This window comes from Panthera tigris, chromosome C2 (assembly GCF_018350195.1).
Source record: "Panthera tigris isolate Pti1 chromosome C2, P.tigris_Pti1_mat1.1, whole genome shotgun sequence".
Taxonomy (NCBI): Eukaryota; Metazoa; Chordata; class Mammalia; order Carnivora; family Felidae; genus Panthera; species Panthera tigris.
The window spans coordinates 130,237,184-130,265,112 of record NC_056668.1 but is presented as its reverse complement, the minus strand read 5'-3'; the positions used below and the strand labels follow the sequence as shown (position 1 = coordinate 130,265,112).

General features: G+C 39.5%; 1 protein-coding gene and 1 long non-coding RNA gene across 15 annotated transcripts in view; one reads left to right on the top strand and one right to left on the bottom strand.

Annotated features, from left to right (window-relative positions):
* Nucleotides 1–27,929, top strand: part of NEK11 (NIMA related kinase 11) — a 291,065-nt gene that overhangs the window by 216,175 nt on the left and 46,961 nt on the right. For 8 of the 13 annotated variants that reach the window (XM_042998267.1, XM_042998263.1, XM_007087384.3 and 5 more), the window contains one exon: nucleotides 14,058–14,154. The exons of 3 other annotated variants lie outside the window; for them this stretch is intronic. In XM_042998267.1, the coding sequence (XP_042854201.1) occupies nucleotides 14,058–14,154 (97 nt within the window). Of the gene's footprint in view, nucleotides 1–2,698; nucleotides 2,773–14,057; nucleotides 14,155–18,958; nucleotides 19,029–27,929 lie in introns of those variants that run through there. 2 more of the 13 variants (XM_042998269.1, XM_042998273.1) reach the window with 2 other exon arrangements.
* LOC122241868 lies at nucleotides 25–25,951 on the bottom strand. Of its 2 annotated transcripts, none has more exons than XR_006222017.1 (4): nucleotides 25,912–25,951; nucleotides 13,951–14,177; nucleotides 11,593–11,805; nucleotides 25–172 (listed from the first exon to the last, which is right to left on the bottom strand). It is a non-coding gene; the product is annotated as an uncharacterized LOC122241868 (long non-coding RNA). The 2 variants fall into 2 exon arrangements; XR_006222018.1 differs by lacking the exon at nucleotides 25,912–25,951 and adding an exon at nucleotides 15,214–15,326.

Genomic DNA, 27,929 nt, shown 5'->3' with positions numbered 1-27,929 from the left:
ATCATTCTTATTTATTACTCAACTTGTTGAAGTCAATGAGAGAACCACCTTCATGCCCCCACATCCTCCCAACCAGGTACCCATGTGTCATGGCCTGGGTTCTTCAGGAAGCAGCCTCTGACGTAAAGTTGAGCGGGCAGGACCTTTATCTGGGAGTGCCCCCAGGAGAGCCCTGTGGACAGGAGGGGAAGGAAGCAGTGTCAGTTAGAGGAAGGACAGTGCATTGATGCAGGCCTGATGATCCTTCCCCAGCCCCATGGGGAGTTCTGGACTTATAGGAATTGTGTGCATGGGCCAAACCTATACCATGGTCAGTCATTAAATGTGGGCCACATGGGAGGGACATGATATTTTTTGTTTTTACCATTTTATTTGTTTTGTTTTTTTAGTTTACATCCAAATTAGTTAGCATACAGTGCAACAATGATTTCAGGAGTAGATTCCTTAATGCCCCTTACCCAATTAGCCCATCTCCCCTCCCACCACCCCTCCAGTAACCCTCTGTTTGTTCTCTATATTTAAGAGTCTCTTCTGTTTTGTCCCCCTCCTTGTTTTTATATTATATTTGCTTCCCTTCCCTTATGTTCATCTGTTCTGTGTCTTAAAGTCCTCATATGAGTGAAGTCATATGGTTTTTGTCTTTCTCTGACTGACTAATTTCACTTAGCATAATACCCTCCAGTTCCATCCATGTAGTTGCAAATGGCAAGATTTCATTCTTTTTTATTGCCAAGTAATACTCCATTGTATATATATATATACCACATCTTCTTTATCCATTCATCCATGGATGGACATTCGGGCTCTTTCCATAATTTGGCTACTGTCAGTGGCGCTGCTATAAACATTGGGGTGCATGTGCCCTTTGGAAACAGCACACCAGTGTCCCTTGGATAAATACGTACTAGTGCAATTGCTGGATTGGAGGGTAGTTCTATTTTTAATTTTTTGAGGAACCTCCGTACTGTTTTCCAGAGTGGCTGCACCAGCTTGCATTCCCATCAGCAATGCAAAAGAGATCCTCTTTCTCCGCATCCTCGCCAACATCTGTTGTTGCCTGAGTTGTTAATGTTAGCCATTCTGACAGATGTGAGGTGGTATCTCATTGTGGTTTTGATTTGTATTTCCCTGATGATGAGTGATGTGGAGCATTTTTTCATGTGTCAGTTGGCCATCTGGATGTCTTCTTTGGAGAAGTGGCTATTCATGTCTTTTGCCCATTTCTTCACTGGATTCTTTGTTTTTTGGGTGTTGAGTTTGATAAGTTCTTTATCGATTTTGGATACTAACCCTTTATCTGATATGTCATTTGCAAATATCTTCTCCCATTCTGTCAGTTGCCTTTTAGTTTTGCTGATTGTTTCCTTCACTGTGCACAAGTTTTTGTTTTGATGAGGTCCTAGTAGTTCATTTTTGCTTTTGTTTCCCTTGCCTCCGGAGATGTGTTGAGTAAGAAGTTGCTGCAGCCAAAATCAAAGAGGTTTTTTCCTGCTTTCTCCTCAAGGATTGTGACGGCTTCCTGTCTTACATTTAGGTCTTTCATCAATTTTGAGTTTATTTTTGTGTATGGATTGAGAAAGGGGTCCAGGTTCATTGTTCTGCATGTTGTGTCCAGTTTTCCCAGCACCACTTGCTGAAGAGACTGTCTTTATTCCATTGAATATTCTTTCCTGCTCTGTCAAAGATGAGTTGGCCATACACTTGTGGGTCCATTTCTGGATTCTCTATTCTGTTACATTGATCTGAGTGTCTGTTTTTGTGCCAGTACTATACTGTCTTGATGATTACAGCTTTGTAATGCCGTTTGAAGTCTGGGGAGGGACATGATCTTGGGCAAGGCAGGTTTCTGTGGCTAAGGCAGGTCGTGAAGGGACCACAGCTGGAGGCTTCTAGCAACTGGGGAACAATTCCTTCCTTGAAAGAAACTTGGGTGGTACATTGCTATCCCTGAGGCGCTGAGATAACATAGCGAAGACAGAGAACAGCCTGCTTTGCAGATTCTTAGGCAATTTTATTGACATCATGAGGTCCAGTGTATCACAAGAACATCTCAAGGAGAAAATCTTCATGAAGATGAAGGCCAGCCAAGCCTCTCAGAAGAGTGGGACAGCTTTCACACTCCCTACTGGTTCACAGCTCCCATCATCTGGAGCAGTGGAGAGAGGAGAAGGCAGATGCAATGTTCTCCCCAAACTTCCATTTTTGGAGGAGAGATTTTTTTTTTCTGATAATTTACTGATTTTTAAAAATCAGCTCATGAAAATTCTTATCTGGATGTGGCACTTCTGTGGGGGATTAGAAAGAATATACATTTGGCAGTCAGGAAACCACAGTTCAAGTCCTGACCCTGCCTCTTTCCTTATAGCTCTGTGACCTTGAGCAAGCCACACAGCCTCTCTTGGCCTCAGTTTCCCCATCCATAAGATAAGATAGTTTGGCATGAAGAGGTCTGTGGTCACTTCCAGCTCAGGATCATGAAGCTTCTCCAACACGTAGGCCAGGAGTCAATAAACTACAGCCCACAGGCCAAATCTGGCTCAATACCTGTTTTTGTAAATAAAGTTTTACTGGAACACAGCCATGCTCATATATTTTGCCTCTTTTCTATGGCTGTTTTCATGCAACAATGGCAGAGTTGAGTAGTTGCAACGGAGATTGTCTTGCAAGTCTAAAATATTTATTACTTGACTCTTTACAGAAAAAAATTTGCCATCCCCTAGGCAAATCTTCCATCACGTGCCATTCTAAAGAGAAGAAGGAACAATATGGGCCACGAGGACATGGCTTTGCAATAATTTGGGCCAAGAGAGGTGTCTGTCAAGTAACATTTCTGCAGTATTCCTTGGGCAGTTGCGAGAAAGGGGAGGGTCAAAGGAGATGAGGAGAGAAGCATCCTGAACATACTGTGCACCAAGGGCAGCGTCTGCAAGGATTCCTGAGTAAGCAGTGTCCTTAAGTGGGATCTTGTTTGCCAAAATATCCACCCCTGCAATCCCTGCATCAGCTCATTTTTACCCCCACAGCAGGATGTTTAGCACGGAGGGAAAACGCAGGTTTCTCTTTTACCATCAAGGTCATTTGTGTAGGAACTGAGCTGGGGGAATAAATGAGTAAAGTAAATGAGTAAAGGGAAATTTTGGAAGAAATGAGGGAAGAATCTCTCTCTGCTGGTGAAATGGCAGAATCATGAAGCTGTCACTCCTTTAGAGAAAATAGCTCTGCTGGTAAGAGACCACAGAAGTAGGAGGAATCCCGACAATATTACTATTATGAGCTGTGCTCCGCAGTCTTAAGAAGCACAGCTTCTAGTTGCTTAACGACTCTTCATATCATCTTGTGTTCATCTCAGTGTCAAAACAGCCCATGGGGTAATATCAAGTGTTATAATCCTCATCATCCTATATTTCACAGGTGTGGAAAGACTTCAGGATGATTTGCCTGATGCTTTTTATAACGTCTGCAGCGTTTTATGTTTTGTCCCAGCCATTTGCCTCTTAACATTTGGTCCTTTCGATTGCTTTTTGTTGTTGTTGTCAGTATTAGTGTTGTCTTCCCAGGGAAATTCCACCCCCCTGGAGGTCCGGGAAGATGTCTCATACCAGGTCATAGAAGGTTTGCATTGAGAGAAGGCAGTCAGTCTAATGAAGCCACTTAAATATAAAATGAGGAAGATGAGGCTCTGAGAGGTGACCTGAGGGCCACATAGCTGGTGAGAGTAGAGCTAGAACAATAACTATGATCCTCTAACTTGAAGGCTGGTGCTTTTTGCACAGATCTTCATTACACCTCTTGGTAGTCCCCCTACCAAGTGTCTTATGTATACATACAAAGTAGTACTCCTGGTGAGTATCTAGACAGATACCCTGTCTTTTGAAATAGATTAAGCTCTTTCTGGGTTAAGGACCATGGCTACTATTTACATTACTTTAACTCCTAACTTTGAGCATCAAAAATATAATCCCTACCTTAAGAAACTAGAAGATGAGGAGTGAATTAAACCCAAAGCAAGCAGAAAGGGAAGAAATAATGAAGACAAGAGTGGAAATAAATGAAATAAATAGCAAATGAATGAAATAAAATAGAAAAACAATACAGAACATCAATAAGACCAAATATTCTTGAAAAGATCAACAAAATTAATAATTTTTTAGCTATAATGTCCAGGAAAATAAGAAAGGACACTCAAATTCATGAATCTGGAATGAGAGGGGAGACATAACTACTAACCTTAAAAAAATGAAAAAGATGAGAAGAGTATACTGTGAACAACAGTATGGCAGCAAATCAGAGAACTTAGATTACATGGGCAAATTTCTAGAAAGTTACAAATTCCCAAAACTGAGTGAAGAACAAGAAATCTGGACAGACCTAAAAGAAGTTGATCAAATTAGTAAACTAAAAACTTCCAGTAGAGAAAAGCCCAGGCCCAGAAGCTTTCACTGGTGAATTCTGCCAAACATTTGAAGAAGAATTAATACCAGTTCTTCACAAACTCTTCCAAAAAAATGGAATTTGAAGAACACTTCTGACTTCATTCTGTGAGGCCATTCTTTGATACCAAAACCAGACTAAGACATCACAAAAACAAACAAAATGATGAACCAATATCCATCATGAATAGATATGCAAAAATCATCAACAAAACACTACTAACATAAATTCATTTAAAAAACATTAAAAAAAACAAAGGATTACACATGATCAAGTAGGATTTGCCTGAGAATGCAAGGGTCATTTAATATCAGAGGGTCAATAAATGAAATATACCATATTAATAGAATAAAGGGAAAAATTATATGATCATCTTAATAGATGCAGATAAAGCATTTGACAAAATCCAATATCCTTTCTTTTTTTATTACTATTATTTTTTTAATTTTATTTTTTATTTTAGAATATGCATCCAAATTAGTTAGCATAAGTATCCAAAATCTATAAAGAGCTCACCAACTCCACACCCGAAAAACAAATAATCCAGTGAAGAAATGGGCAGAAAACATGAATAAACACTTCTCTAAAGAAGACATCCAGATGGCCAACAGGCATATGAAAAGATGCTCAACGTCGCTCCTCATCAGGGAAATACAAATCAAAACCACACTCAGATATCACCTCACACCAGTCAGAGTGGCCAAAATGAACAAATGAGGAGACTATAGATGCTGGCAAGGATGTGGAGAAACGGCAACCCTCTTGCACTGTTGGTGGGAATGCAAATTGGTTCAGCCACTCTGGAAAACAGTGTGGACGTTCCTCAAAAAATTAAAAATAGACCTACCCTATGACCCAGCAATAGCACTGCTAGGAATTTACTCAAGGGATACAGGAGTACCGATGCATAGGGGCACTTGTACCCAATGTTTATAGCAGCACTCTCAACAATAGCCAAATGATGCAAAGAGCCTAAATGTCCATCAACTGATGAATGGATAAAGAAATTGTGGTTTATATACACAATGGAGTACTATGTGGCAGTGAGAAAGAATGAAATATGGCCCTTTGTAGCAACATGGATGGAACTGGAGAGTGTTATGCTAAGTGAAATAAGCCATACAGAGAAAGACAGATACCATATGATTTCACTCTTATGTGGATCCTGAGAAACTTAACAGAAACCCATGGGGGAGGGGAAGGAAAAAAAAAAAGAGGTTAGAGTGGGAGAGAGCCAAAGCATAAGAGACTCTTAAAAACTGAGAACAAACTGAGGGTTGATGGGGGGGTGGGAGGGAGGAGAGGGTGGGTGATGGGTATTGAGGAGGGCACCTCTTGGGATGAGCATTGGGTGTTGTATGGAAACCACTTTGACAATAAACTTCATATATTGAAAAATAAATAAATAAATAAAAAGGAAAAAGAAAAAAAAAACAAATTAGCATATAGTGAAGCAAAGATTTCAGGAGTAGATTCCTTAATGCCTCTTACCCATTTAGCCCATCCCACCTCCCACAGTCCCTCCAGTAACCCTCAGTTGTTTCTCCATATTTATGAGTCTCTTCTGTTTTCTCTCCCTCCCTGTTTTTACATTATTTTTGTTTCCCTTCCCTTATGTTCATCTGTTTTGTCTCTTAAAGCCCTCATATGAGTGAAGTCATATGATATTTGTCTTTCTCTGGCTAATTTCACTTAGCATAATACCCTCCAGTTCCATGCACGTAGTTGCAAATGGCAAGATTTCATTCTTTTTGATTGCCGAGTAATACTCCATTGTATATACATACCACATCTTCTTTATCCATTCATCCATGGATGGACATTTGGGCTCTTTCCATAATTTGGCTACTGTCAGTGGCACTGCTATAAACATGGGGGTGCATGTGTCCTTTCGAAACAGCATACCTATATCCCTTGGATATTTATCCTATTAGTGAAATTGCTGGGTTAGAGGGTAGTTCTATTTTTAATTTTGGGGGGAACCTCCATACTGTTTTCCAGAGTGGCTGCACTAGCTTGCATTCCCACCAGCAATGCAAAAGAGATCCTCTTTCTTTGCATCCTCGCCAACATCTGTTGTTGCCTGAGTTGTTAATGTTAGTCATTCTGCCAGATGTGAGGTAGTATCTCGTTGTTTTGATTTGTATTTCCCTGATGATGAGTGATGTGGAGCATTTTTTCATGTGTCAGTTGGCCATCTGGATGTCTTCTTTGGAGAAGTGGCTATTCATGTCTTTTGCCCATTTCTTCACTGGATTCCTTGTGTTTTGGGTGTTGCGTTTTATAAGTTTTCTGTGGATTTTGGATACTAACCCTTTATCTGATAGGTCATTTGCAAATATCTTCTCCCATTCTGTCGGTTGCCTTTTAGTTTTGCTGATTGTTTCCTTCGCTGTGCACAAGCTTTTTGTTTTGATGAGGTTCCAGTAGTTCATTTTTGCTTTTGTTTCCCTTGCCTCCGGAGATGTGTTGAGTAAGAAGTTGCTGCAGCCAAGATCAAAGAGGTTTTTTCCTGCTTTCTCCTCGAGGATATTGATGGCTTCCTGTCTTACATTTAGGTCTTTCATCCATTTTGAGTTTATTTTTGTGTATGATGTAAGAAAGGGGTCCAGGTTCATTGTTCTGCATGTTGCTGTCCAGTTTTCCCAGGCACCACTTGCTGAAGAGACTGTCTTTATTCTATTGGATATTCTTTCTTGCGTTGTCAGAGAGTAGTTGGCCATATGTTTGTGGGTGCATTCCTGGGTTCTGTATTCTGTTCCATTGATCTGAGTGTCTGTTTTTGTGCCAGTACCATACTGTCTTGATGATTACAGCTTTGTAATGCAGCTTGAAGTCCAGGATTGTGATGCCTCCTGCTTTGGTTTTCTTTTTCAAGATCGCTTTGGCTATTCGAGGTCTTTTCTGGTTCCATACAAATTTTAGGGTTATTTGTTCTAGCCTTGTGAAGAATGCTGGTGTTATTGGATAGGGATTGCATTGAATATGTAGATTGCTTGGGTAGTATCGACATTTTAACATTATTTGTTCTACCTATCCAGTAGCATGGAATCTTTTTCCATTTCTTTGTGTCTTCTTCAATTTCTTTCATAAGTTTTCTATACTTTTCATTGTATAGATTTTTCACCTCTTTGGCTAGATTTATTCCTAGGTATTTTATGGTTTTAGTGCAACTGTAAATGGGATCGATTCCTTGATTTCTCTTTCTGTCACTTCATTGGTGGTGTATAGGAATGCAACCGATTTCTGTACGTTGATTTTATATCCTACAACTTTGCGGAATTCATGAATCAGTTCTAGCAGTATTTTGGTGGAATCTTTTGGGTTTTCCATATTGAGTATCATGTCATCCGTGAAGAGTGAAAGTTTGACCTACTCCTGGCCGATTTGGATGCCTTTTATTTCTGTGTGTTATCTGATTGCAGAGGCTAAGACTTCCAATACTATGTTGAATGCCAGTGGCAAGAGTGGACATCCCTGTCTTGTTTCTGACCTTGGGGGATAGCTCTCAGTTTTTCCCCACTGAAGATATTAGCATTGGGTCGTTCATATATGGTTTTTATGATCTCGAGATATGCTCCTTCTATCCCTTCTTTCTTGAGGGTTTTTATCAAGAAAGATGCTGTATTTCATCCAGTGTGTCATTCCAAGCCATTGTTTCCTTGTGGATTTTTTGATTAGATGATCTGTCCGTTGCTGTGAGTGGGGTGTTGAAATCTCCTACTATTATGGTATTACTATCGATGAGCTTCTTTATGTTTGTGATTAATTGATTTATATATTTGGGTGCTCGCACATTTGGCGCCTAAATGTTTACAATTGTTAGGTCTTCTTGGTGGATAGACCCCTTGATTATGATATAATGCCCTTCTGCATCTCTTGATACAGTCTTTATTTTAAAGTCTAGATTGTCTGATATAAGTATGGCTACTCCAGCTTTCTTTTGTTGACCATTAGCATGATAGATCGTTCTCCATCCCCTTATTTTCACTCTGAAGGTGCCTTTAGGTCTGAAGTGGGTCTCTTGTAAACAGCATCTAGATGGATCTTGTTTTCTTATCCATTCTGTTACCCTATGTCTTTTGATTGGAGCATTGAGTCCATTGACGGTTAGAGTGAGTGCTGAAAGATAGGAATTTATTACCATTATGATTCTTGTAGAGTTGGAGTTTCTGGTGGTGTTCTCCGGTCCTTTCTAATCTTTGTTGCTTTTGGTATGTATATATATATTTATATATATATATATATATATATTTGGTATATATATATATATATTTTTTTTTTTTTTTCATCTTTTCTCCCCTCAGAGAGTCCCTTTTAAAGTTTCTTGCAGGGCTGGTTTAGTGGTCACAAACTCCTTTAATTTTTGTTTGTCTGGGAAACTTTTAATTTCTCATTCAGTTTTGAATGACAGCCTTTCTGGATAAAGAATTCTTGGCTGCATATTTTTCCAATTCAGCACACTGAATATATCCTGCCACTCCTTTCTGGCCTGCCAAGTTTCTGTGGATAGGTCTGCTGCAAACCTGATCTGTCTTGCCTTGTAGGTTAGTGACTTTTTTTCCCTTGCTGCTTTCATGATTCTCTTCTTGCCTGAGTTTTGTGAATTTGACTATGATATACCTTGTTGATGGTCAGTTTTTGTTGAATTTAATGGGGGTCCTCTGTGCTTCCTGGATTTTGATGTCTGTGTCTTTCCCCAGGTTAGGAAAGTTTCCCGCTATGATTTGCTCACATAACCCTACTACCCCTATTTCTCTCTCTTCCTCCTCTGGGACCCCTATGATTCTGATGTTCTTCCTTTTGAATGAGTCACTGGTTTCTCCAATTCTTAAATCGTGCTTGTTTGCCTTAATTTCCCTCTTTTTTTCTGCTTCGTTATTCTCTATAAGTTTGTCCTCTATATTGCTGATTCTTTGTTCTACCTCATCCATCCTTGCAGCCGCTGCATCCATCCATGATTGCAACTCAGTTATGGCGTTTTTAATTTCATTCTGGCTATTTTTTATTTCTTTTATCTCTGCAGAAAGGGATTCTAATCTATTTTCGACTCCAGCTAGTATTCTTATTACTGTGATTCTAAGTTCTGGTTCAGACATCTTGCTTGTATCTGTGTTGGTTAAATCCCTGGCTGTTGTTTCTTCATGCTCTTTCTTTTGGGGTGAATTCCTTCGTGTTGTCATTTTGAAGGGAGAAAAGGAATTAATGAGATAGAAAATTGAAATTAAAAAAAATTAAAATAAAAAAAATATTAAAATTCAAAATTAAAAACACACACACACAGAAATCGAATAGATGATGCTAGATCCTAGGTGTGTTTTGGTCTGGGTGTTGAAAGTGGTTTGACACATTAGAGGGAAAAAAAGTGGGGGGCAGGATAAAAAAAAAAAGGAAATCGTTTGAGAATTTAAAAAAATGAATACACTGAAGTAGACAAAAATGAGATGATGTGGGTAAAATAGAATTTGAAAAAATACACACAAAATAGAAAATATAGTAGAAAAAAATTAAAGAAAAATATTTTTAGTAAAAATTAAAAAGAAATATGAATTTTTTCATTTTGTGTATTTACGAGAAAAGAAAAGAAAACAGAAAAAAAGAAAAAAGAAAAAAAATCATTTGAAAATTTGAAAAAGTGAATACACTGTAGCAGACTAAAATAAAATGATGGGAGTAAGATAGAATTTGAAAAAACTTACATAAAAGCAAAAAATATAGTAATAAAAATTAAATAAAAATATTTTTAAAAGAAATTGAAAGCAAAAATGAAGTTTTTCTCTTTCTGCATTCAAGAAAAAGAAAAATGAAAATGAGAAAAAAAAGAAAAAGAAAGAAAAAAAGGAAATTGTTGGAAAATTTGGAAAGGTGAGTACACTGAAGTAGACTAAAATAAAATGATGGAGGTAAAGTAGAATTTGAAAAAACTTACACAAAAGTAAAAAATATAGTAATAAAAATTAAAGACAGATATTTTTAATATAAATTGACAATAAAAATGAGTTTTTTCTCTTTCTGTATTCAAGAAAAAGAAAAGAATTTTAAAGGAGAAAAAGGAAAAAGAGAAAGAAAGGAAAAGGAAAAAATTAAATAGATGAACGTGCTAACAGATTGAAGTAGGACTGAAATTGCTTAGTTTTCCCCTAGAGGTCAGTCCATGTAGCTCTTTATAGTCCATAAATTAAGCTGGAGGTGAGCTTAGTTCTTGAAGAGCGAAGTTGGCTCAGTTGAGCTGTTACATCGAGCCCCGCCCTCCACTAGATGGCGCTGCTAGCCTACTGGGGTGGATTGTTGTGGTGCTCGTAGGTGTGCATGCGTGGGAGCGGTGAAAATGGCGCCACCCAGCTACCCAGTCTGTTCTCCCGGATCAGCAATCACCCACCCGTCCTCTGTTTTCAGCTCTCGTCCACTCCCCACTTTTTCACTCTCTGTGACCAGGCCCCAGGCAGTACCTCTCTCCCAAGTTTTGTCTCAGATGTGGCTGTTTTCCCCAGCCCCTTACTTCCAAAGGACTGTGGCTTTGACCCATTCTGCCCCTCTATGGGAGGGTCTCACTGAGCAGTGGCCGAATGAGCAAGGGCTGAATGTCGGCTGCACCCAGGAATGCCCGCTGGACCCTGCTGTTGCCGGTGCCCCAAGACTGCGGCCAGGTGCCAGCCTGCCCAAAAAAAAGTTCACGAGACAGTGTAGCAGCAGCTTTTCAGGGATTATGAAAAATCACAACATGTATCTGGCCCCAGGCTTCACCCTCAAAGACCTTGCCCCAGCACCAGCCAATGTGGCTGCCTTCTGGGGTCTTCTGGGACCGGGTGGCTTCAACAGTCTCTACCAAATGTCCTTCCAGCAGTGGAATCACATCTCCCCATGTGGCCTGAGAACCTCCCAGACTTCACTCTGTTCCTGGGGATTCACCCTTCCCATCAGAGAACCACCAGGTATCAAGCTGCAGAGTTGGCTGACTTTACGCTCCCCTTGTTTACAGTCTTAATGGAATTTAAACCCTCTCCTTTCTCCTTTCTCCTTTCTCCCTTTTTAGTTTAGTCCCTGCGACTGTTTCCAATTTTCCACTTTCTCTCCAGCTGCTTTTGGGGAGGGATGCTTTTCCTGTATGCTCCCCCCCTCCCCAGTGTCTGTCTTCTCTCCTCCCGCAAAAGGGTTCCCTACCTTCCGCGGCTTCTTGCTCTGCAAGTTCAGCTCTCCATTCCGTGTACCTGCTGAATTCTGTGATTCAGGTTGTGCAGATTGTTGTGTTAATCCTGCAATCAGTTTTCTAGGTGTGTAGGATGGTTTAGTGTTGGTCTGGCTGTATTTCATGGACACGAGACACACAAAAAGCTTCCATGCTTTTCCGCCACCTTGGTTCCTCCCCTATCCTTTCTTGATTAAAAAAAAAAAAAAAAAAAAACACTCAACAAACTAAGAATAGAAAGGAACTTCCTAAACCAGATAAAGGGCATCTATGAACACACTATAGCTAATTCATACTTATTGGTATAAAAATGAGTGTTTTTCCCTAAGATCAGGAACATGACAAAGATGTTTTCTTTCACCACTTCCATTTAGCACTGTCCTAGAGGTTCTAGCCAGGGAAATTAAGTAAGGAGAAGAAATAAAAGGCATCCAGGTTAATGAATGGATAAAGAAGATAAGATTATATATCTTATATAGAATCTAGGGGTATTACTCGGCAATCAAAAAGAATGAAATTTGCTGTTTGCAACTATGTGGATGGAACTAGAAGGTATTATACTAAGCTAAATTAGTCAGAGAAAGACGAATATCATATGACTTCACTCATTTGAGGACTTTAAGATACAAAACAGATGAACATAAGGGAAGGGAAACAAAAATAATATAAAAACAAGGAGGGAGACAAAACAGAAGAGACTCTTAAATACAGAGAACAAACAGAGGGTTGCTGGAGGGGTGGTGGGAGGGGGGATGGGCTAAATGGGAAAGGGGCATTAAGGAATCTACTCCTGAAATCATTGTTGCACTATATGCTAAGTTTATGTAAATTATAAAATAAATTATTTTTTTAAAAAGGCATCCAGGTTAGAAAAGAAGTAAAACTATCTCTACTTAAAGATAACATGTTCTGGGGCACCTGGGTGGCTCTGTCAGTTAAGCGTCCGACTTCGGGTCAGGTCATGATCTCGCGGTTTGTGGGTTCAAGCCCCGCGTCGGGCTCTGTGCTGACAGCTCAGAGCCTGGAGCCTGTTTCAGATTCTATGTCTCCCTCTTCCTCTGACCCTCCCCTGTTCATGCTCTATCTCTCTCTGTCTCAAAAATAAATAAATGTTTAAAAAAAATTAAAAAAAAAAATAAAGATAACATGTTCTTGTACATAGAAAACCCTAAGAAATCCACTAAAAACTGTTAACACTAATAAGAAGATTGCAGGATACAAGATCAATACACTAAAACCAGTTGTATTTCTATACACTAGCAGTGAACATTTCAAAAATGAATTAGCATCAAAATAAAATACTTAAGTATCAAAAATAGCATCAAAGTAGCATCAAAAAAGTATAAATTTAATATTATACATGCCTTATGCTGAGATCAACTTTGGAAGCACAAAGAACAGGGTAAAGAATATTTGCAAATTCTATATCAAGTAAAAGTTTAATATCCATAATATGTAAAGAACTACAACTCAACAACAAAAATACAAACAACTCAATTTAAAAATGGGCAAAGTACTTGAATAGACCTTTTTTTTTTTTAAAGAAGATCTATAAATGGCCAAAAGCCACATGAAAACTCATTAAGGAAATGGAAATCAAAGCCACAATGAGATACCACTTCACATCCACTAGGATGGCTATAATTTAAAAACCAGAAAATAACAGTGTTGTTGAAGATGTGGAAAGCCCTCATACACTAATAGAGGGAATGTAAAATGGTGTAGCTGCTGTGGAAAACAGTCTGGTGGCTCCTCAATAAGCTAAGTATAGAATTAGTATATGACCCAGCAATTCCACTCCTGGATATATACTCAAAAGAATAGAAAATGGGTACTCAAACAGATTCTTGTAGGCCAATGTTTATTGCATAATTACTTACGACACTAAAAAGGTGGAAACAACCCAAGTGTCCGTCAATAGATGAATGGTTAAACAGAGCGTGATATATACATGCAATGAATATTATTCAGGTATAGAAAGGAAGGTCTAATACATGCCACATGCTGATGAACCTTGAAAACAGTGTGCTAAATGAAAAAAGCCAGATACAAAAGGATACATATTGTATGATTTCATACCACACTTGCCGAAAGAGACTGCCAAAGGCTCCTCGAGAACATTTGCTTTTCCATAGATGCATTTCCCCTGAGTTCTCTCCTATAAAAGCCTGTCTTTTAAATAGCAGTGTCCCATTTAAATAATCCTTTCTGACAGAGGCTTGGCCCTGGAATTCCTTGTGCATATTAAAACTATAAGTAATCCTGTCATTAGGAATAAATCTCCTTAATATTCATGTCATAACTGAATTCACCTCTAATTAATGTAGCATTACCTAGTGGCACAGGTGGATTAACTTCTGTTTTCTGATTGCCCTTGAATGTTGTCTGGAAGTTGCCGGGGTGCTGATGGAGTCAATAAGGGCTGTGCATTGATTTTCAGATGCAAGGACGATCCCCAGCACAGCTCCAGACGCGTCCCCGGGACTAACAACGTTCAACAGCACAGTGGCCGCGACCAAGATGAAACACATGAGGGAGTAAGTAGCATGTTGCCTGACCCCTAGGAGAGTGGAACATCAGACCGTATTGACAAGGAGTGTGATCCTATCACGCAATGCTATTCCACTTGGACACCACAGACATAACAGCTGTGCTCTTCTAGAAGCCGGTGTAAAAACTCATTTGGAAAGGCCTGAATCTGCATCAAAAACTCCTGCTGTGGTCTGAATGTGTGCCCCCCTCCCAGAAATTCAATGTTGGAATCCTAACCTCCAGAGGACATGTGAATAGTAGGTGGAGCCTTTGGGAAGTGCTTACATCATGGCACTTAATGACTGGCACATAGGCCTTATGAATGGGATTGGTGCCTTGTAACAGAGGTTCCAGAGAGCTCCCTAGCCCCTGGTGCCATGTGGGGACACAGGGAGCAGTTGCTGGCTTTGAACCAGGAAGAGGGCCCTCACCAGAAGCTGCCCATGCAGGTGCTTTGGTCTTGGGCTTCTCAGCCTCCAGGACTGTGAGCAATGCATCTCTGTTGTTGATAAGCTACGCAGTCTATGGTAGGCTGTAGCAGCCCTGAAGAATAAAGACAGCACTGCTTACAGGCTTCTGGGCAAAGAAGAAACCCCAGCCTCCTAGTCCAAATTTTCCTGGACAATTCATGTCTGTAGATCAGGAGTTGACAAATTCTCTCTATAAGGGGTGATGTAATAAATACTTTAGGTTCTGTGGGCCGTAGAATTTCTGTCACAATCACTCAACCCTGCTGTTGTAACACAAAAGCAGCCTTAGCCAATATATAAATAAGTAAACGTGGCTGTGCTTCAATAGAACATTGTTTCAGGCTGAAATTTGAATTTCATACAATTTTCAAGTATCACAAAATATTATTATTTTGATATTTTTCAACCATTTAAAAATGTAAAAACAATTCTTAGCTCACAAAATGTACAAAAAGCAGGTGACAGGCCACTGATTTGGCCTGTGGCTCTATCGTTTGAAGACCCCTGCTAAACTCCTAAAGTCTACTTCCTGTATTGGCGCTGTTCATGAACAGTTAGGGAAGTTAGGCAAAAATTATTTTTCAGTCGATTTACATTTAGATTGTTCTTGCAACACCACACATCCTCATACAGGTTGATGTTTGAAAGCAAAGGGGAGGGGCGCCTGGGTGGCTCCGTCAGTTAAGCATCCAACTCTTGATTGTACCTCAGGCCTTGGTCTCAGGGTCATAAGTTTAAGCCCTGCCTTGGGCTCCATGCTGGGCCTATTTAAGCAAGAGAGAAAGAGAGAGAGGGAAAGAAAGAAAGGGGGAGGGAGGAAGGAAGGAAGCAAAGGAGAAAAAAGTGATGAAAATTATTTCCAAACTTAAAGCTGGTAGTGTATTTTCTTTTTTTTTTTTCATGAACTTTCATTTAGTTTATTTTTTTTTTTTGAAGTTCTTTTTTTTCTTTTTTTTTAAATATGAAATTTATTGTCAAATTGGTTTCCATACAACACCCAGTGCTCATCCCAACAGGTGCCATGCTCAATACTCATCACCCACCCTTCCCTCCCTCCCACCCCCCAGCAGCCCTCAGTTTGTTCTCAGTTTTTAAAGGTCTCTTATATGTTGGCTCCCTCCCTCTCTAACCTTTTTTTTTTCCTTCCCCTCCCTCTTGGTCTTTTCTTAAGTTTCTCAGGATGCACATAAGAGTGAAAACATATAGTATCTGTCTTTCTCTGTATGACTTATTTCACTTAGCATAACACTCTCCAGTTCCATCCACGTTGCTACAAAAGGCCATATTTCATTCTTTCTCATTGCCAAGTAGTATTCCATTGTGTATATAAACCACAATTTCTTTATCCATTCATCAGTTGATGGACATTTAGGCTCTTTCCATCATTTGGCTATTGTTGAAAGTGCTGCTCTAAACATTGGGGTACAAGTGCCCCTATGCATCAGCACTCCTGTATCCCTTGGGTAAATTCCTAGCAGTGCTATTGCTGGGTCATGGGGTAGATCTATTTTTAGTTTTTTGAGGAACCTCCACACTGTTTTCCAGAGAGGCTGCACCAGTTTGCATTCCCACCAACAGTGTAAGAGGGTTCCCGTTTCTCCACATCCTCGCCAGCATCTATAGTCTCCTGATTTGTTCATTTTAGCCACTCTGACTGGCATGAGGTAATATCTGAGAGTGGTTTTGATTCGTATTTCCTTGATGAGGAGCGACGTTGAACATCTTTTCATATGCCTGTTGGCCATCTGGATGTCTTCTTTAGAGAAGTGTCTATTCATGTTTTCTGCCCATTTCTTCACTGGATTATTTGTTTTTCGGGTGTGGAGTTTGGTGAGCTCTTTATAGATTTTGGATACTAGCCCTTTGTCCTATATGTCATTTGCAAGTATCTTTTCCCATTCCGTTGGTTGACTTTTAGTTTTGTTTATTGTTTCCTTTGCCGTGCAGAAGCTTTTTATCTTCATGAGGTCCCAAGAGTTCATTTTTGCTTTTAATTCCCTTGCTGTTGGGGATGTGTCAAGTAAGAAATTGCTACGGCTGAGGTCAGAGAGGTCTTTTCCTGCTTTCTCCTCTAGGGTTTTGATGGTGTCCTGTCTCACATTCAGGTCCTTGATCCATTTTGAGTTTATTTTTGTGAATGGTGTAAGAAAGTGGTCTAGTTTCAACCTTCTGCATGTTGCTGTCCAGTTCTCCCAGCACCATTTGTTAAAGGGACTTTCTTTTTTCCATTGGATATTCTTTCCTGCTTTGTCAAAGATTAGTTGGCCATACTTTTGTGGGTCTACTTCTGGGGTTTCTATTATATTCCATTGGTCTATGTGTCTGTTTTTGTGCCAATACCGTGCTGTCTTGATGACTACAGCTTTGTAGTAGAGGCTAGAGTCTGGGATTGTGATGCCTCCCACTTTGGTCTTCTTCTTCAATATTACTTTGGCTATTCGGGGTGTTTTGTGGTTCCACATAAATTTTAGGATTGCTTGTTCTAGCTTTGAGACGAATGCTGGTGCAATTTTGATTGGGATTGCATTGAATGTTTAAATAACTTTGGGTAGTATTGACATTTTAACAATATTTATTCTTGCAACCCATGAGCACGGAATGTTTTTCCATTTCTTTATATCTTCTTCAATTTCCTTCATAAGCTTTCTATAGTTTTCAGCATACAGATCTTGTACATCTTTGGTTAGATTTATTCCTAGGTATTTTATGCTTCTTGGTGCAATTGTGAATGGGATCAGTTTCTTTGTCTTTCTGTTGCTTCATTATTAGTGTATAAGAATGCAACTGATTTCTGTACATTGATTTTGTATCCTGCGACTTTGCTGAATTCATGTATCAGTTCTAGCAGACTTTTGGTGGAGTCTGTCGGGTTTTCCATGTATAATATCATGTCATCTGCAAAAATCAAAAGCTTGACTTCATCTTTGCCAATTTTGATGCCTTTGATTTCCTTTTGTTGTCTGATTGCTGATGCTAGAACTTCCAACACTATGTTAAACAACAGTGGTGAGAGTGGACATCCCTGTCATGTTCCTGATCTCAGGGGAAAAGCTCTCAGTTTTTCCCCATTGAGGATGATATTAGCTGTGGGCTTTTCATAAATGGCTTTTATGATGTTTGAGTATGTTCCTTCTATCCCGACTTTCTCGAGGGTTTTTACTAAGAAAGGATGCTGAATTTTGTCAAATGCTTTTTCTTCATCGATTGACAGGATCATATGGTTCTTATCTTTTCTTTTATTAATGTGATGTATCACATTGATTGATTTGCAAATGTTGAACCAGCCCTGCATCCCAGGAATGAATCCCACTTGATCATGGTGAATAATTCTTTTTATATGCTGTTGAATTCGATTTGCTAGTATCTTGTTGAGAATTTCTGCATCCATATTCATCAGGGATATTGGCCTGTAGTTCTCTTTTTTTGCTGGGTCTCTGTCTGGTTTGGGAACAAAATAATGCTGGCTTCACAGAATGAGTCTTGAAGTTTTCCTTCCCTTTCTATTTTTTGGAACAGCTTGAGAAGGATAGGTATTATCTCTGCTTTAAACGTCTGGTAGAATTCCCCAGGGAAGCCATCTCGTCCTGGACTCTTATTTGTTGGGAGATTTTTGATAACTGGTTCCATTTCTTCACTGGTTATGGGTCTGTTCAAGCTTTCTATTTCCTCCTGATTGAGTTTTGGAAGAGTGTGGGTGCTTAGGAATTTGTCCATTTCTTCCAGGTTGTCCAGTTTTTTGGCATATAATTTTTCATAGTATTCCCTGATAATTGTTTGTATTTCTGAGGGATTGGTTGTAATAATTCCATTTTCATTCATGATTTTATCTATTTGGGTCATCTCCCCTTTCTTTTTGAGAAGCCTGGCTAGAGGTTTATCAATTTTGTTTATTTTTTCAAAAAACCAAGTCTTGGTTTCATTGATCTGCTCTACAGTTTTTTTAGATGCTATATTGTTGATTTCTGCTCTGATCTTTATTATTTCTCTTCTGCTGGGTTTGGGGTGTCTTTGCAGTTCTGCTTCTATTTCCTTTAGGTGTGCTGTTAAATTTTGTATTTGGGATTTTTCTTGTTTCTTGAGATAGGCCTGGATTGCAATGTATTTTCCTCTCAGGACTGCATTCGCTGCATCCCAAAGCGTTTGGATTGTTGTATTTTCATTTTCGTTTGTTTCCATATATTTTTTAATTTCTTCTCTAATTGCCTGGTTGACCCATTCATTCTTTAGTAGGGTGTTCTTTAATCTCCATGCTTTTGGAGGTTTTCCAGACTTTTTCCTGTGGTTGATTTCAAGCTTCATAGCATTGTGTGGTAATGTGTTTCAATGCTTATTGTTTCAGGTCCTGCTTAACTTAAATCTGAGTGGCCACATTGTAACAGAGTTACCATGGCAACAAGTAAATTCCAGGAACTGGAAGCCAGAGGGAGTTTGCACTAAACTTTCCTGCTTCTGCCTACTTCCACTTCTCCTTGCTAGGAGGAGATTATGGAGAAGCCTTTGTTAATTTCCCAGTGGATAATCTTCAAAGAAAAGTGAATCAACTATTTCTCCCTTAAAATTTAATAATGTGGTATTGTCAGATTTTTCACCTAACACATCATTACTTTGCAAAGTACACAGCATCCCATTTGCTAGCATATTATGAAATGCTTGAAATAATTAAAATGAAAGTAGTCTTGGCAAAATAAATGAAAGATGCATTCTTATGATTTCAGTCCTAGATTTTTGTTTTGTTTTGTTTTTTGCTTTTCCTTCCTTATTGCTTGACTGAGTTCAAATTTGACCAGGTGTTTTTCTGGCTCAGGTTTTAACCTAGATCAATGCAGCCTGGACTCCCTCCCGTGGCAGGTATTGCTTCTTCCACAAAACAACCCGCCATGTCCTTATATCCCGTGTCACAAAACCCCGTTCCATTCCAGAAAAGACAAAAAAGGAAGTTGAGGCTACAGGGCTGTCTTCTTATTTTTTTTTAATTTTATTTTTTGTTTTTTTTTAAATTTGCATCCAAATTAGTTAGCATATAGTGCAACAATGATTTCAGCAGTAAATTCCTTACCTGATTCTGCCTCCCACAACCCCTCCAACAACCCTCAGTTTGTTCTCCATATTTATGAGTCTCTTCTGTTTTCTCCCCCTCCCTGTTTTTAAATTATTTTTGTTTCCATTCCCTTATGTTCATCTGCTTTGTCTCTTAAACTCCTCATATGAGTGAAGTCATATGATTTTTGTCTTTCTCTGACTGACTAATTTCACTTAGCATAATACCCTCCAGTTCCATGCACGTAGTTGCAAATGGCAAGATTTCATTCTTTTTGATTGCCGAGTAATACACCATTGTATGTATATACCACATCTTCTTTATCCATTCATCCATCGATGGACATTTGCACTCTTTCCATACTTGGGCTATTGTTGATAGTGCTGCTATAAACATGGTGGTGCATGTGTCCCTTCGAAACAGCACACCTGTATGCCTTGGATAAATGCCTAGAAGTGCAATTGCTGGGTTGTAGGGTAGTTCTATTTTTAGTTTTTTGAGGAACCTCTATACTGTTTTCCACAGTGGCTGCACCAGCTTGCATTCCCACCAACAATGTAAAAGAGATCCTCTTTCTCCTCATCCTCGCCAACATCTGTTGTTGCCTGAGTTTTTAATGTTAGCCATTGTGACAGGTGTAAGGTGGTATCTCCTTGTCGTTTTGATTTGTATTTCCCTGATGATGAGTGATGTGGAGCATTTTTTCATGTGTCGGTGGGCCATCTGGATGTCTTCTTTGGAGAAGTGGCTATTCATGTCTTTTGCCCATTTCTTCACTGGATTCTTTGTGTTTTGGGTGTTGAGTTTAATAAGTTCTTTGTAGATTTTGGATACTAACCCTTTATTTGATATGTCATTTGCAAATATCTTCTCCCATTCTGTCGGTTGCCTTTTAGTTTCGCTGATTGTTTCCTTCACTGTGCAGAAGCTTTTTGTTTTGATGAGGTTCCAGTAGTTCATTTTTGCTTTTGTTTCCCTTGCCTCTGGAGACATGTTGAGTAACAAGTTGCACCACTTGCTGAAGAGACTGTCTTTATTTCATTGGATATTCTCTCCTGCTTTGTCAAAGATTGGTTGGCCATACGTTTGTGGGTCCATTTCTGGGTTCTCTATTCTGTTCCCTTAATCTGAGTGTCTGTTCTTGTGCCAGTACCATACTGTCTTGATGATTATTGCTTTGTAGTATAGCTTGAAGTCTGGGATTGTGATGCCTCCTGCTTTGGTTTTCTTTTTCAAGATTTCTTTGGCTATTCAGGGTCTTTTCTGGTTCCATACAAATTTTAAGATTATTTGTTCTAGCTCTGTGAAGAATGCTGGTGTTATTTTGATAGGGATTGCATTGAATATGTAGATTGCTTGGGTAGTATCAACATTTTAACAATATTTGTTCTACCTATCCAGGAGCATGGAATCTTTTTCCATTTCTTTGTGTCTTCTTCAATATCTTTCATAAGCTTTCTATACTTTTCATTGTATAGATTTTTCACCTCTTTGGTTAGATTTATTCCTAAATATTTTACGGTTTTTGGTGCAACTGTAAATGGGATTGATTCCTTGATTTCTCTTTCTGTCACTTCATTGGTGGTGTATAGGATTGCAACCGATTTCTATGCATTGATTTTATATCCTGAAACTTTGCTGAATTCATGAATCAGTTCTAGCAGTTTTTTGGTGTAATCTTTTGGGTTTTCCATATAGAGTATCTTGTCATCTGCAAAGAGTGAAAGTTTGACCTCCTCCTGGCTGATTTGGATGCCTTTTATTTCTTTGTGTTATCTGATTGCAGTGGTTAAGACTTCCAATACTATGTTGAATAACAGTGACAAGATGGACATCCCTGTCTTTTTTCTGACCTTAGGGGGAAAGCTCTCAGTTTTTCCCCATTGAGGATGATATTAGCATTGGGTCGTTCATATGTGGCTTTTATGATCTCGAGGTACACTCTTCTATCCCTGCTTTCTTGAGGGTTTTTATCAAGAAAGGATGCTGTATTTCGTCAAATGCTTTCTCTGCATCTATTAAGAGGATCCTATGGTTGTTGTCCTTTGTTTTATTGATATGATGAATCATGTTAATTGTTTTGTGGATATTGAACCATCCCTGCATCCCAGGTATAAATCCCACTTGGTCATGGTGAATAATTTTAGTAATGTATTGTTGGATCCGGTTGGCTAATATCTTGTTGAGGATTTTTGCATCCTTGTTCATCAGGGAAATTGGTCTATAGTTCTCCTTTTCAGTGGGGTCTCTGTCTGGGTTTGGAATCAAGGTAATGCTGGCTTCATAGAAAGAATTTGGAAGTTTTCCTTCCTTTCTATTTTTTGGAACAGTTTCAAGAGAATAGGTGTTAACTCTTCCCTAAATGTTTGGTAGAATTCCCCTGGAAAGCCATCTGGCCCTGGACTCTTGTTTTTTTGGCAGATTTTTGATTACTAATTCGATTTCCTTACTGGTTATGGGTCTGTTCAAATTTTCTATTTCTTCCTGTTTCAGTTTTGTTAGTGTATATGTTTCTAGGAATTTGTCCATTTCTTCCATATTGCCCATTTTATTGGCATAAATTTCTCATAATATTCTCTTATTATTGTTTGTATTTCTGCTGTGTTGGTTGTGATCTCTCCTCTTTCATTCTTGATTTTGCTTAACTGGGTCCTTTTTCTTCATGATCAAACTGGCTAGTGGTTTATCAATTTTATTGATTCTTTCAAAGAACCAGCTTCTGGTTTCATTGATCTGTTCTACTGTTTTTTGGTTTCAATAGCATTAATTTCTGTGCTAATCTTTATTATTGCCTGTCTTCTGCTGGTTTTGGGTTTCATTTGCTGTTCTTTTTCCAGCTCCTTAAGTGGTAAGATTAGGTTCTATATCTGAGATCTTTCTTCCTTCTTTAGGAAGAACTGAATTGCTATATACTTTCCTCTTATGACTGCCTTTGCTGCATCCCAGAGGTTTTGGGTTGTGGTGCTATCATTTTCATTGACTTCCATATACTTTTAATTTCCTCTTTAACTGCTTGGTTAGCCCATTCATTCTTTAGTAGGATGTCTTCAGTCTCCAAGTATTTGTTACCTTTACAAATTTTTTCTTGTGGTTGATTTTGAGTTTCATAGCATTGTGGTCTGAAAATATGCACGGTATGATCTCAACCTCTTTGTACTTACTTAGGACTGATTTGTGTCCCAGTGTATGGTCTTTTCTGGAGAATATTCCATGTGCACTGGAGAAGAATGTATATTCTGTTGCTTTAAGATGAAATGTTCTGAATAGATCTGTTAAGTCCATCTGGTCTAGTGTGTCATTCCAAGCCATTGTTTCCTTGTGGATTTTTTGATTAGATGATCTGTCCGTTGCTGTGAGTGGGGTGTTGAAGTCTCCTACTATTATGGTATTACTATCGATGAGCTTCTTTATGTTTGTGATTAATTGATTTATATATTTGGGTGCTCGCACATTTGGCACCTAAATGTTTACAATTGTTAGGTCTTCTTGGTGGATAGACCCCTTGATTATGATATAATGCCCTTCTGCATCTCTTGATACAGTCCTACATTAAAGTCTAGATTGTCTGATATAAGTATGGCTACTTCAGCTTTCTTTTGTTGACCATTAGCATGATAGATGGTTCTCCATCCCCTTATTTTCACTCTGAAGGTGCCTTTAGGTCTGAAGTGGGTCTCTTGTAAACAGCATCTAGATGGATCTTGGTTTCTTATCCATTCTTTTACCCTATGTCCTTTGATTGGAGCATTGAGTCCATTGATGGTTAGAGTGAGTACTGAAAGATAGGAATTTATTGCTGTAATGATGCTTGTAGAGTTGGAGTTTCTGGTGGTGTTCTCTGGTCCTTTCTAATCTTTGTTGCATAAATTTTTTTTTCATCTTGTCTCCCCTCAGAGATTCCCCCTTAAAATTTCTTGCAGGGCTGGTTTAGTGGTCACAAACTCCTTTTATTTTTGTCTGGGAAACTTTTAATGTCTCCTTCTGTTTTGAATGACAGCCTTGCTGGATAAAGAATTCTTGGCTCCGTATTTTTCTGGTTCAGCACACTGAATATATCCTGCCACTCCTTTCTGGCCTGCCAAGTTTCTGTGGATAGGTTAACTGCAAACATGATCTGTCTTCCCTTGTATGTTAGGGACTTTTTTTCCTTGCTGTTTTCATTTTTCTCTTCTTGCCTGAGTGTTTTGTGAATTTGACTATGATATGCCTTGTTGATGGTCAGTTTTTGTTGAATCTAATGGGAGTCCTCTGTGCTTCCTGGTTTGATGTCTGTGTCTTTCCCCAGGTTAGGAAAGTTTTCCTTTATGAATTGCTCACATAACCTTCTACCTCTGTTTCTCTCTCTTCCTCTTTTGGGAACCCTATGATTATGATGTTCTTCCTTTTTAATGAGTCACTGATTTCTCTAATTCTTAAATCGTGCTTGTTTGCCTTACTCTACCTCTTTTTTTCTGCTTCATTATTCTCTATAAGTTTGTCCTCTATATCGCCGATTCTCTGTTCTGCCTCATCCATCCTTGCCGCCGCAGCATCCGTCTGTGATTGCAGCTCAGTTATAGCATTTTTTCATTCTGACTATTTTTTACTTCTTTTATCTCTGCAGAAAGGGATTCTAATCAATTTTCGACTCCAGCTAGTATTCTTATTATTGTGATTCTAAGTTCTGGTTCAGACATCTTGCTTGTATCTGTGTTGGTTAAATCCCTGGCTGTCGTTTCTTCATGGTCTTTCTTTTGGGGTGAATTCCTTCGTGTTGTCATTTTGAAGGGAGAAAAGGAATTAATGAGGTAGAAAAATTAAAATTAAAAAATTAAATACACACACACACACAAATTGAATAAATGATGCTAGATCCTAGGTGTGTTTTGGTCTGGGTGTTGAAAGTGGTTTGACAGAGTAGAGAAAAACGGGGGCAGGGAGGAAATCATTTGAGAATTTGAAAAATGAATAGACTGAAGTAGACTAAAATGAGATGATGGGAGTAAAATAGAATTTGAAAAAAATTACACAGAAGTAAAGAATATAGTAGAGAAAATCAAAGAAAAATATTTTTAATAAAAATTGAAAATAAAAATGAATTTTTTCTCTTTCTGTATTCAAGAAAAAGTGAAAAAGAGAGAAAAAAAAGGAAATTGAATAGATGGACCAGCTAACAGATTGAAATAGGACTGAAATTACTTTGTGTTCACCTAGAAGTCAGTTTATGAAGTGCTTTATAGTCCATAAACCAAGCAGGCGGTGAGACTTGTGTTCTTAAAGAGCAAGGTTGGCCCACTTGGGTGGGGCTCAGTGTAACGGCTCCATCTCCACTAAATGGCACTGCTAACCTACTGGAGTGGAGAGTGTGGAACTCCTAGGTGCATATGCGCATGTGCAGGAGCAGTGAAAATGGCGTTTCCCAGCTACCCAGTCTCTAGTATCAGAACTCTGTTCTCCCCGATCAGCAATTGCACACCTGTCCTCTGTCTTCAGCTTTCGTCCACTCCCTACTTTTTCACTGTCTGTGATCAAGCCCCAGGCAGTACCCTCTCTCCCGGGTTTTCCCCAGCTGCTACTTCTGAAGGACTGCGGCTTTGTCCCATTCTGCCCCTCTGTGGGAGCGTCTCACCGAGCAATGGCCGAACAATGGCCGAATGTCAGCTGCACCCAGGAATGCTTGCTGGACCCTGCCGCTGTCAGTGCCCTAAGACTGCGGCCAGGTGCCAGCTCGCCCCAGAGAAAGTTTGCGAGATAGTGTAGCAGTAGCTTTTCAGGGATTATGGAAAATCACAACACATCTGGCCCCAGGTTGCACTCCCAACGACATTCCAGCACCAGTGAATGTGGCTGTTCTCTGGGGTCTGCTGGGACCAGGAGGCTTCAACAGTGTCTACCAAATGTCCTTCCAGCAGTGGAACCGCTTTTCTCCATGTGGCCTGAGAACCTCCCAGACCCCACTCTGCTCCTGTGGATTCGCCCTTCCCACCAGAGCACCGCCAGTATGGAGCTGCAGAGTTTCATACTTTGTGCTCCCCTTGTTTATGGTTTTAATGGAATTTAAACCCTCTCTTTCTCCTTTCTCCCTTTTTAGTTTAGTTCTTGCCACTGTTTCCAATTTTCCACTTTCTCTCCAGCTGCATTTGGGGGCGTTGCTTTTTCCGTATTCTCCCCACCATCCCCCCCCGCCCCATCTCTATCCTCTCTCTGCCCACAAAAGCACCTCCCTGCCCTCTGTGGCTTCTCGCTCCCCAAGTTCACTTCTCCACGCCATGTACCTGCTTAATTCTGTGGTTCAGGTTGTGCAGATTGTTTTCTTAATCCTCCAATAAGTTTTCTAGGTGTGAAGGATGGTTTGGTGTTGGTCTGGCTGTATTTCATGGACATGATATACACAAAAAACTCCCGTGCTGTTCCGCCATCTTGGCTCCTCCCTCTGTTTGGTTATCTTTCAGTGGGTGTGCCTCTGCAGATCAGTGTCCCTCTATCAGGGCTGAGTGTCTTCTGAGGCTGTTGTGTTTCCTCTTCTAAGTCGCAGAGCATGGCCAGAAGAGAGAGGGCCTTGCCACATGCTCTCACATTCTTGGTGCAGTGACTTACTGTGTGCTCTGCACATGACAGCAACTGTTGGGGCACAAAGACCAATGAATGACCTTTGTCCCAGGGAAGGTGTAAGGCAGAGAAAGCACCAAACTTCAAAGTGGAAAGCCAAATGACAGCACAATGGTTTTATTATATGAGGTAACAGTTAAGAAAAGCCCCCAAGTGGGACCATGGCCATGTGCCAAATGGAGCAGGTGGTGAGAGCTTCCGGATCAGAAAGGGGAAGTCAAGGAGGCCTCTGGGAGAAGTGGAAACTTGGCTTTGTCCTTACTAGAGAGGTAGGATTTGGAAAGGTAAATAGAAGAAAGGTGAGGCTGGGGGCCAGCGTATATGGAGTCTGAGTCATGACTTCACCAATAAACAGTTTTCAGATCCTAGGCAAGTGATTTTCAAAGGTTCAGTTTCCTCATCTGCAAAATGGTTATAACATTATTGCCACAGTTGGATCCCTGGGAAGGTAGACTTGGAGGTGGGGATTACTGCGCAGGAGGTCTGTGAGGGGGTGTTCATGACACCAGCACATGTAGAAAGGAGGGGAAGGAAGTGGACTATGCACAGGGACACATCAGCCTGTGCCATGGTCTCAGTGGAAGCCTCCACGGACCCTGCAGAGAACTCTGAAGCTTGGATGGCCCTGCAGAACTGTCCAGAGTTCGGGTGAGAGGGCCAGGCCTTTGCAGCCCCAGGTCAGTCAAGGACTGGATATGGGCCATCTAGGAAGGGATTGTGACTGAAAAGGACATTCTCCAGGCAAGGTTCTCCACCAGTGGTACCCCCCCACAGTGGGAGAGTACCTGCAGGGCCTGCTACGATGAGCAAGTGATGTAATGCATATCAAACTGATACATACAAGAGGCATTCTTAAGGAAAAATCAAGTATTTAGTGCCTATCATTAAGGAGTAAAGAAGATAGCTTTTTATTCAAAAGACTATAAGGAAGGGCATACAAGCGATGTATTTCAGGGATACTAATTATATCAGGCCAATAGTGTTAATTTTTTCAAATTTTATTTTCAAAAATATTAAGCCTATAGAAATGTTGAAAGAATAGCACAGTAAATACTGACATATGCTTCACCTAGATTCACCAGTTGTTAACATTTTGTCACATTTGCATTAGGTGTTCACATCCATATTTATACATGATTATAATAATTATTACTGTGTCATTTGAGAATAAATTTCACTCATCATGATCTTTCACACCTAAATATTTAAGTGTGAAACTCCAAAGAACATGAATATTCTCTTATGTAATCTCAGCAAATTATTAAATTTAAGATATTTCACATTGATATATACCATAGACTATACTAACCAACATTCAAATTTCACCGATTGACCAAATAATACCCTTTGTAGCAATACTTTTTTTCCGACCCAGGATACATGCCAGTTTCACACATTAACATTTAGTTGTTAGGTCTCTTTGGTGTCATTTATTCTGAAACAGCTCCTCAGTTATTTGTTGTCTTTCATGGCATTGACATTTTTTATGAGTACAAGATGGGCTATTTTGTACAATGCCCCTCAATTTGGGTTTGTCTATTATTCCTTTGTGATTAGATCTAGGTTTTACTTTTTTGTTATGGTATCCTATATAAATGATGCTGTGTCCTTCTGAATTTTTAAAAATTTAACTTGGGAAGTTACAGATAGTAGTCAGGATAGTATAATTAATCCCATTGGATTC